Raw genomic sequence first — 11438 nt, 5'->3', positions numbered from 1 at the left:
ATTTGTCAAAAAGTTATATTGACAAGATAGTCAATGGGTAAAACTCTCCTCTTACAAATGTTGATTTTGTATACGTCCACACTAACGTGGCATGCAAAACTCATGGTGTTTTGAGGTGTTGGTAAATTTAAATAGTATTGTTTGAGGAATCAATATTATTTTAAATTTAGAGTCTTGACCAAATATTTGATCAAAGACAGCCCAACTATTAATTTTATTTGTCATTGGTTGACAAGATAATAAAATTAATGGATGAAATCTCTTTTTAGAATTTGTATACGTCCATACTAACGTGGCATACAAAATTCACGGGGATTTTGAGATGTTGGTCTTGATCAAATATTTTTGTGATTCTTAGGATATTAGTCAATCCCCTAGTTGTTATACTATAGAATAGACTTAGTTGTCCCAATTGTAATGATTAGAAAACTTGGACATTAAGGTAGACTGTCCTCTCAGAACTGAGAACAATAACGGTGTATTTTATTAGTTGTTGATGTTAGGATCTTCGGATGGCTAGAGAGGGGGGGTGTGAATAGCCTCTTCGCAAACTTACACAAATTTTCTTCCAGAACTTTGTTAGCACAGCGGAAATAAGCAAAAACAAACTAATACAAGGAAGAAAACAAAACACCACTAACACAATGATGTACGAGGTTCGGGGATAACTTGCCCCTACTCCTCGGCATGTCCGTAAGGTGGACGATCCCTTGATCTTTCGGTAGATCAACCCCCGGACAGATTCCGGCTAAGTATTTCTCCTTCTCGGTGGAGAAACCTCTCCACAAAAGTCACAGAAAATGATATGAAATGAAGCACAGACTTACAGAGCTTTGTGGCTAAAGGAATGAACAAATGAACTCACAGCCACAATGAAGACAACGCGCAAAGACAGAAGGATTCCTCAGCCAAAAGCTCAACCACACAGCGCCCTTGCTTTGGTCGACAGAGAGTTTTTCCTTTTTTTTAGCAAACCTCTCTTCTTCCTCCTTCTTATTCTGCTTTCTCACTGCGTTTGCCTGCATCGAATCACTGCAAGCTGCATAGAATCGCTGCAACCTATATCGAATCACTGCGATCAACTCAGGCGTCGCCAATCACTTCTCCTCCTTATCTGATCCTCTGAACTCACACCAATACCATCCATGGTCTTCACTGGTGTCTTCTGAGCTCGAACCAATGCCAAGGAGTCAAGCTGATTGCAGCCAGAACATACCCAGATCGCCAGTATCCGTTGATGCTTCAAATGCACCATTTGCAGTCAAGCTCAGTAGAAAGACCATTTTGTCTTATTCCTCTAATAGACCTTAATTTGAATTCAAGCATCGTCATGATACCTGCAACCTGTAACTCAAAAAGCTCACAGAAGATCGTTAGTTCAGAGAAATCATAAGTTGCAGAAAAACAGCAGAATACAAACGACATCGCTGTGGATCGGTCAGCAGACCGATCCATGGTTCTCTGGACCGATCAGGACACATCCTGATCGGTCTGTGGACCGATCAGGCCTTAGGCTGATCGGTCCCCAAACCGATCAGCCAACTCTGTGTGAGAGTTGGCCTCGTCTTTGATGGGTCTCCAGACCGATCAGTAACTATCATAGAAAGCTACTGATCGGTCACCAGACCGATCAGTCAACCAGCGTATCACTGGATCGGTCACCAGACCGATCCAGGTTTAGAACTCCCAGCCCTAAACCCTACCTGGCCCTGAGAACGAGCTACCGAGCCCTCTCTGACCTAGTCAGAGCTACCGAGCTACCGAGCTACCGAGCTACCGGGCTACCGAGCTACCGAACTACCGAGCTACCGAGCTACCGAGCTCTCTCCGACTTCGTCTGGAGAACGAGCTACCGAGCCCTCTCCGACTCCATCCGGTCCAGAGAACGAGCTACCGAGCCCTCTCCGACTCCATCCAGTCCAGAGAACGAGCTACCGAGCCCTCTCTGACCTAGTCCGGAGAGCGAGCTGCCGAGCTACCGAGCTACCGAACTACCAAGCTACCGAGCTACCGAGCTCTCTCCAACTTCGTCCGGAGAACGAGCTACCGAGCCCTCTCTGACTCCATCCGGTCTAGAGAACGAGCTACCGAGCCCTCTCTGACCTAGTCCGGAGAGCGAGCTGCCGAGCTACCGAGCTACCAAGCCCTCTCTGACTTCCCATGCCAAGCTTCCATACTTGGACTTCTCCCGTGCCAAGTCTCCATACTTGGACTTTTCCCGTGCCAAGCTCCCTGCTTGGACTTTTCCGTGCCAAGTCTCCATACTTGGACTTTTCTCGTGCCAAGTCTCCATACTTGGGCTTTTCTCGTGCCAAGCACCCTGCTTGGTCTTTTCACCAGATGTCTGGTCAACCTTGACCTATCTGGATTTCCCTTGCCTGGCTTCACTCACCAGGACTTTCCAACTGCCTGGCTTCACTCACCAGGACTTTCCAACTGCCTGGCTTCACTCACCAGGACTTTCCCTTGCCTGGCTTCACTCACCAAGACTTTCCCGAATCAGGTCGACTCACCTCGGGTCAACCAGGTCAATCTTGACCAAAGATTGCACCCACAATCTCCCAAGTTTGTATTCTGTCAAACATCAGAATACAACTTTTCTATTCTTGTCAAATATCAGAATACAACTCGAGTCAGGTCAACCAGGTCAACCTTGACCTAAGGTTGCACCAACAATCTCCCTCTTTCATCAGAATAGAACTTTTCTATTCTCGTCAAACATCAAAATACAACTCGAGTCAGGTCAACTCGAGTCAGGTCAACCAGGTCAACCTTGACCTAAGGTTGCACCAACAGTTGAAACATATTTAGTGGTATTATCTACCGGTACCTGGTGTATAAATACAGGAACCACTGATTATGTCTGCAATTCATTGCAGGGGTTCCAGAAAATCCGACAACTATATAAATCACCGTCCACATGGGCACTGCTGTAAAAGTACGAGCTATTGCAGTGGGAGATGTTTATCCTCTGATAGGAATAAAATATGGATTTTTGAGAAATTGTCTTTACATATCAAGTTTAGAAAGAACTAGTTTTCAATTTCTAAACTATTCAAAGAACTTTCAGTTTAGAAAGATTTACTTGGTTACAATTTAGGTGGTTGTTAATCCAAGACAAATGAAAAGCTTTTAAGTCTCTTTCGATGAAGGCGATGAAACCTCTTACACTCATTGAATGCTCAGATAGTTGCTAGGAAATGAATACAAGAGTTGATTGTTAATTTCTAGGTCCAGAGGTCTTTTTATAGCCCCTGGAAAATCTTATTCGGGGCTGGAAGGTGCCTCCAACAAACTGGAAGGCGCCTCCAGCAAGGCAAGAAAGGAGAAAACTTTATCTTTCACCAACAGCAATTTTTGCTCAGTTAAAGGCGCCTTCCATGAAGGATTAAAGGTGCCTTCAATAGCTTGAAGGCGCCTTCCACCAGAAAGGCACGAGGGCGCCTTCAATCTACTTGAAGGCACCTTCAGCAGCTACTTCCGAGTTTCAAGTCTTCTCTTTTAGCTCTTTTGCTGCTCCGCTTGCTTGGGTGATTTTAGCCAACTGGAATAGGGTTCACCCGAACTCATTTTCTGGCTTTCTCCTCGAGCAGTATTCCTCCCCGACTTCTCATTCCTCGGACCTCCGCGTGCATCCTTCTCGTCTGCCGGTGTACTCTTCTGCAGCACTTCATCCCTCGAATGCACCGAGTCCATCGACTCTCTTCCCATACCATCCTTTTCACTAGCTGCGTCTTCCGCTCGACTTCTTGTGTTCCTAAGCTCCTGCACACTTAGACATAAGGATCAAATACACATGACCTAATTTAACTTGGTTGATCACATCAAAACTACCATGGGGTACCAACAGATATCATATAAACTAATGCTTTGGATGCATTAAGGTTTAGTATGGGCAGATACATCAAGAGGAAGCTAAAACTAGGAATTTAGGTCAATATTCAATTGAACCATTTAGATAGTTTTAGGTTTTATGTAAATCTTGGTATTTAAGATATGTACATTTTTAAATGTATTTTTCTCAAATAGACATGGGTAAAACAGACCTCTCTACAAAATTTAAGGATTTTTGAATGTCTGTGGAATTCTTAGTGCATTTTTAAAATTGGGTCAAAAATATTATTTGAGTTGAAAATAGGGTGTCAGTCGACTGATAAAGTTACCAGTTAACTGTAATAATGTTTATCGATTACAAAATATTTTTGTGAGTTTATTTCGATAAGGACAGTCGACCGGGGTTAATGGCAGTCGACCGATACAAGTATGAAACTGTTTAATTGAGACAACTTGTATAGTGTAGAAGATCCTTAGGGGATAAATATATAAGTTTAGGGTCAGTTTGGATGATTAATTTTTGATAATTGGGGTATTATTGGAAGCTTTTTGATATTATGCAAAGGGGAAAAAGTAAGGTTTAAGTGGAAAACCTTAAATACCTTTGCGATAAAATTCCTAGCTCAATGGTGAGCTTAGATGTGAGGGGAGCCTTGTGATAGACTTTTAAAAATCCTTGTGGTAAAATTCCTACTTTAATGGGGAGCATAGGTGTAAGGGGAGTCTTGTAATAGGTTCTAATACATGTTGCATATTTTATTAGCATGTTTATTTGCTATTATGTTTTCCCTAACTTAAACATATTCCTAAACATCAAAAAAGAGAAGATTGTTGGAAGTAATCTTGAGGGTCTGGTGTGACCATATGTTTAATGTTTGGGTAAAAGGTTTAAGTTAGGTTTACCCTTGTATTTAATATGTGTATTTAAGTTGTGCAGGTTTACAGGATACACATATGACTTAGCTTGATAACTTCAGGTCTAGTGAAGGATGGAGCATCCGAGGGACTGTAAACAAGGATAAGCCGAGGGAAGCGCACTTCGAGGCATATGCGAATGATGACATTGGGATAAGTTGTGGGCTTGGATGCATCTGAGGGACGAGAGCCAAAAAGAAGAAGGCTTGAAGGCAAGAGGTCAAGGCTGTGAAGAAGAGTCAAGTGTGTCGTGAGGGTCTGAGTGCTGAGAGATTATACCTGTAACGACCCGGCCCTTTGGCCTCTTGGGCGGCCCTTGTGGCGGCCCAACTGGCGGCCCTTACGTCGTCGGCCCATTTGACGACCTCTCATGTAGTCGACCGACGACCCTTGGCCGTGCCGTTACTCACTAGGACTTTCCACCCCTGGAAGTGGATTTTTGCCTCCCCCACGATTCGAACTCTAAACCTCTAAGCTTAAGTATTAGAGTTTATGAATCCTGATAACCAAGTGAGCTGATCTTAATTGGTTACCAGGATTCATAAACTCTAATACTTAAGCCTGGAGGTCTAGAGTTCGAATCCTGAGGAAGGCAAAAATCTACTAGCCAGGGGTGGAAAGACCTAGTGAGTAACGGCACGGCCAAGAATCGTCGGTCGACAACATGAGAGGTCGCCAAATGGGCCGACGACATAAGGGTCGCTAGTTAGGCCGCCACAAGGGCCGCCCAAGAGGCCAAAGGATCGGGTCATTACAATAAAAAGGCGCCTTTTATTGTAACGACTCGGCCCTTTGGCCTCTTGGGGGGCCCTTGTGGCGGCCCTTACGTCGTCGGCCTATTTGGCGACCTCTCATGTCGTCAACCGACGACCCTTGGCCGTGCCGTTACTCACTAGGACTTTCCACCCCTGAAAGTAAATTTTTGTCTCCCCCAGGATTCGAACTCTAAACCTTTAGGCTTAAGTATTAGAGTTTATGAATCCTGGTAACCAAGTGAGATCAGCTCACTTGGTTACCAGGATTCATAAACTCTAATACTTAAGCCTGGAGTTTATAGTTCGAATCCTGAGGGAGGCAAAAATCCACTTTCAGGGGTGGAAAGTCCTAGTGAGTAACGGCACGGCCAAGGGTCGTCGGTCGACGACATGAGAGGTCGCCAAATGGGCTGACGACGTAAGGGCCGCCAGTTGGGTCGCCACAAGGGTCGCCCAAGAGGCCAAAGGGCCGGGTCATTACAATACCTAGGGTAAAATCCTCGGTTTAGAATTTACTAGTCAACTGGTGACTTTGTTAGTCAACTAGTTTAGTGAACTATGAGTCAATTGAGAGTGAATAGAATACTTCTATTTGCTTAGCCGATGTGGAGTAGTCGACTAGTAAAGTTACCAGTTGACTGGTATCGAGTTGTTGAAGTGTAACAGTCGAATTTTCACATAAGGCAATCGACTGATATAATTGTCAGTCGACTGATATGCGGGGTTTTCTAACCATGACTAATATATCCAAGGCTTTAGAGCTTGGTTAGTTTCAACGAAATTGTTGGTGTTTAACCTTAATTAGTAGTCAACAAGTTCTCAAGTGCTCTTTGTAATTCAAGAGGTCTAGGTTAGTTTACTAAGCCATTGACTAAAGAGACATTTCAAGAATATGGGAAATCTTTGTGACTTCGTAAAATGTAATACGTTGTCAAATGTCATAATCTATTCAGTATATATATTGTTATATTTTGGATTAAAGTCTTGATAAGCATGTTAGCAGGTTGAGATTGGTCCACTCACATGGACAATTATCTCTATTTGTTAAGTATAAACAGAGATAAAATTGTTACTTATGGGACAACTTATGTAGTTGTGAATAGAGACATACCTATAAGTTAAGATCACCTTGATAATTGTATCAAGATGAAATTATTTATGTAATGATTGGAGTAAATGAATCCACTATTTACTGAATTTACTTAAGGTCATTTAGAATTCATATGTTGAATTCAGGATTAGACAATAGATATGTCTAGATTGAAATCTGTATAATGTTAAATTTTGAGAAAAATATATACTTTTTTTAGTAAAAAGAATAACATCATAGCATGTGATTCATATCTTATGTGTTATGACGACAATAAGGGTAGTAGGAAAATGGATCCTTGTTTCTCTACTATGTGAGACTCTTGAGATTATAAGTTAATCTCAATCTTACCCTAAGTGACTATTCAGCTGTCTACTTAAAGTTATAATTAATGTCTACTACTTTAACATGTATCCTATTAGCTATGGATGATTTAGTCTCTGAAGTATAACTAGGAAAGTGAATGATTAGAATATATAGATTCTATCTAAAACGAAAGATTAATATTGATTTACATCTTTGACATTTATTCACTGGTCGACCAATTATATTTTTTATTGAGTACTTAAAATGTGACTGTGAATAATTGTATTAATTGAAAATATTGAACATGCTCTTGATATAATAGTCATTATGAGGGATTAGAGATGTTCATAATGATGTAAATGATTAATCTGGAGTAAAGACAAGATATTAATGTCTTAGATTTGTTCTATAGAGTAGCTAAGTTATGTGGGTAACAAGTTTCTTAGTAATAATTGCTCAGTGTGATTGTTGTTGCGCGAATCATTTTTTCTAAAGTATGAAATGAATGTTCTTACATCGTCTTTGTGACTAGATGACCTTTCTGGATTAACTTAGATGAGTGGAAAATGTTAGAGTTGAGAAGATGAAAAGACATTCTGTCCCTTTCATCTTCTAACCCATTCAAATTTCTCCATTAATAGAGGAAGAGAAAGAGTCATCTTCCTCCTATAAAATTGTATCTGAGGTCCAAGAAGCAAAGGGTGAGACAAGCTCTGTGCGAAGTTTATGCAAGGTCAAAGAGAAAGGGTTCGTCCTATATGTGCGATCTCTGTGTAAGGTTCGTCTGTGTGCACAAAAGAGAAAGAAGGGGTTGCTACGAATAACATACGTTTTGGTTCGTCCATTACCATCAGATTGGGATTTGGTTTGTGAATCTCGAAGAGCTTTTCGATTCATTCGCGATCGCTCTTCCGACGACAAGTTATTCTTCGATTCCTTCTCAGATTTCTTCTCCAAGAGCAGGTAAGTTTTTATAGTTTATATATTTCGTTTTATGTATTTTTCATATTTTAAAACCAACATATGATTCTCTTAGAGGCGTCATTCTCCTCCTTTGTTGGTAATATTTTTTCACTCTTTTCTTCTTTCTTGATAAGAATATGAATTAGAAATTTTGTATCCATACAAACGCAAAGTAAAATACTATTCTTTTTAAATATCAAATATTTTTTTACAATTTTTGTATGATGATAAATATTTTCTTGTATTATGAACTATAGATTTTTATTAATCGTAGTATTTAATTTAGAATTATTCATAGTAAACTTTGTTATTTATTGATGGTTAGAAACATTGGGATTTCCTTGAGATAAAAGAGAATTAAGATGTTCTGTGTCGTAGTTCAGATCCTTTGTCTCCATTTCTCTCTGTCCCCATGTCCCACTATCGATCGGATGGATCAAATTACAACTCAATATATCATGACATCTTTAAGATGTGTACAGTATCCTCGTGATGTGCCAGACATCTTTGAGATGTAATATGATCCGTCCGATCGACATTGAAACACAGGAACAGAAAGAAATAGGGACAGAAAATCCGAACTACTTTGTCGTTCATCGTTAGAAAAAATCGATGTGACTTTTTACATAGTGTGTGTTGGGATAAAATGATAATTATCATGTAAAAACAGTTGTTGACTCAACCAAGGAAAGAATAAAAATCATGCAAATGGAGGAATATAATTTTAATAGCCTATCAATTTTATGACACAAGATATTCATAGCTCTATTATTGATATCAGATATAATTTGGATAGACGACGGATTTAAAAATTTATCAGAGAAAAATTATTATTAACATTTAAATATAAATATTTAATTAATAATTTTGTAAAAAAGTTTTAAAAATTAATCGAAGTTAACTTCGATTAGTTCGATCTCGATTTGTTCTATTTTTTCGGTTAGATTTTTAATCAAATGATCACCCTAGCGCTTTATGCTAAAATTGTACATGCGTAAGAGGAAATAAAATAAAAAAAAAACAGAAGATGCCTTCCTCATACGGAATCAATCTCCTTTTTCACTTCTCCAGATCCCCTCGCGTCACAAATTGTTCGCTTGTGTCATGCCGAACGGCTTAAAACAACCAAGAAATCATATAACCAGTTCCTTGTCAAACCCTAAATATCACACACAGAAAACTGAAACGAGATCGCATTCATCAAAGCCAGTTTACTGTCAAATTACTAGCAATGATCGGAAGCCTTATTATGCAAAAAGTTCCAGAAACAAGAAGAATCGAACAGCAGAAGCTCCAAATGGCCTTCAATTCCAACTCAAATGCGTTCAATAAAAACTTAGGATTGGGAATGCGACGAACACTTATCTTAATCTCGCTTCAGAAGCTCCAGTGCCTCGGCCTCGTTCGGCAGGGCAGGAATGGCCCCCTTTTTCGTGGTGGTGATGGCTCCGCAGGCGTTGGAGAACTTGAGCACCTCCCTCAGCTTCTCCTCGCTCTGCGAACGCCACGACGATCATGGATCAAAGACAGAGATGGCAAGCAAAGGTTTGGTTAAGGAATGGTGGTTGCTCACCTGTAGCACGGATGGGTCATCGACTAGCTTGCGGAGCAAGGCACCGACAAATGCATCTCCGGCTCCGGTGGTGTCTACTGTGTCGACTGCAAATCCATCTAAGCTCCCTTTGAAATCCTGCATTTTATTATTATTATTATTATTATTATTTTTTGAAATGAAGAAGGTGCTGTTCGGATTGATCTCGAAAGAGGAGTTTTGAACGAAGGTTGGTAGAATTGATCTAGATGCGGAGTGGGTGGAATGTAAAGATTCAACCTTTTTGGGGGATTTTGGAAGCCCTAAACTGGAAATCACTAGAACAATGAATCTGGAATCCGTGGATCTTACTCCCAAAGCGGTAATAGAGAAGTGCGATTCGAAGAGCATGTACCTTGGTGTAGTATTTGCAACCCTTCTCCCCGAGCGTCACCAGCAGAAGCTTGAACGCCGGCCGCCACAGAGTCAGGACGACGTCGTCCTCCACCGAATCCGTGCCGGTTAGGAACTCGAGCTCGACGTCGCTGACCTTGATGATGTCGGCCTGGTCCCAGATGCTCAAGATCTGCTCCCGAGCGGACTCCGGGGAGGGCCACAGCGGCAGCCGGAGGTTGGGGTCGTAGGAGAGAAGCGCCCCTGCTTCCCTGGCCACCTCCATGGCCTTCAGATGCGCCGATCTGCACGGCTCTGTGATCAAGCTTATAGATCCGTAGTGGAACACCGCCGCCTTCAAAGGATCGGAGGGAAAAATGGGTAAATCAAGTAGAACTAGGGTTCTAAGTCATCTACTCGAAGAGTACACGGATCCAAAGCTTACGCTCTTGATGACGTCTAGGTTGAGCTCGGCCTCGGTGAGAAGCATGTCGGCGCTGGGGTTGCGGTAGAACATGAACTCGCGCTCTCCGTCGGTGCGGAGGGTGACGAAAGCGAGCGCCGTGCGCGCGCCGGTGTCGAAGAGGACGCCGGCGTCGTCAACGCCGTTGGCGCGCAAGATGCCCGCGAGCATGCGACCGAACTCGTCGTCTCCGAGCTTCCCGACGAAGGCGGCGCGGCCGCCGAGGCGGGCCACGGCGATGGCGACGTTGGCAGGGGCGCCGCCGGGGGCCTTGATGAACCCCGGCGCCTCCGCCAGCGACACGCCCGAGACGGTGGGCACGAAGTCGATGAGCATCTCGCCGAAGCTGACGGTGAGGTCCTTCCCGTTGGCCATGGCGGAGTAGCTGAGGAGATGAGATCCAAAGGAAAGGGAGGGGAGATTTCTTCGAAGGACTAAATGGTAGATATTTATAGACTAGAAGTTTTAGAATTAGAAAACATTTTAGATTTTTCTATAATATTTCAACGTAGCACCTTTCTCCTATATCTAATCTTTCAGTATGCCCCTATAATTTAGAATATTATGTTTTAACTATTTCTTATTTTACTTTTTATAAAAAAAATAATGGGCAAAAAATTTAAAAAAAAATACATCTCAAATTATGTAAGTCATTAAGAAAACATTCCTTTAAAAAAAAAACAAATCAAATGACGTTTCATTAAATATTTTATATCTAAAATATGTCTTATTTAGCTTTCAAAAATTATTTTTAATTGATCACAATTATTTTAAGTAGCTGTAGCAAGTACCGAATTTGCTACAAAATCTTAAAATTTAAAATTTAAATCTTAAATATTATTTATATTAAAATAATGTTTAACAACTTCATTAAAAATTATTTAAATTATATTAAAATCATTTTAAATTAAATTATTATATAATAATATTGTATTAGGAGTTACACATTATAATATCTATAGATTAATTACTACTTACAGTTAATTGTAATTGTTATTATAATAATTTTGAAAGTAAAGAACTGTTATACCTTATAATATTTAGTTGAAATCGCTACAACAGGGATGACAATAAGATGTTTTTTTAAAGAATGTCGTTTTGACAATTTATATAATTCGGGGTGCTTTTTTAATTTTTGCCAAAATAATTTCTCTATTGTATGCCTTATACTTGAAAAAATGAAATAAA

At 40.9% G+C, this 11438-nt stretch overlaps 1 protein-coding gene across 1 annotated transcript; it reads right to left on the bottom strand.

Moving 5' to 3' along the window:
* Window positions 1–9029: 9029 nt before the first annotated feature.
* LOC122041251 (fructokinase-1-like) lies at window positions 9030–10680 on the bottom strand. Its single transcript, XM_042600881.1, has 4 exons — window positions 10233–10680; window positions 9810–10142; window positions 9437–9553; window positions 9030–9358 (listed from the first exon to the last, which is right to left on the bottom strand). The coding sequence occupies exons 1-4, from the start codon at window positions 10623–10625 to the stop codon at window positions 9230–9232; spliced, it is 972 nt and encodes a 323-aa protein (XP_042456815.1). The 5' UTR covers window positions 10626–10680; the 3' UTR covers window positions 9030–9229.
* Between the last annotated feature and the right edge of the window lie 758 nt (window positions 10681–11438).

This window comes from Zingiber officinale, chromosome 2A, assembly GCF_018446385.1.
Source record: "Zingiber officinale cultivar Zhangliang chromosome 2A, Zo_v1.1, whole genome shotgun sequence".
NCBI classification, from domain to species: domain Eukaryota; kingdom Viridiplantae; phylum Streptophyta; class Magnoliopsida; order Zingiberales; family Zingiberaceae; genus Zingiber; species Zingiber officinale.
Note: the sequence above shows the minus strand (reverse complement) of the source record. Positions and strands in the feature narration are given on the sequence as shown.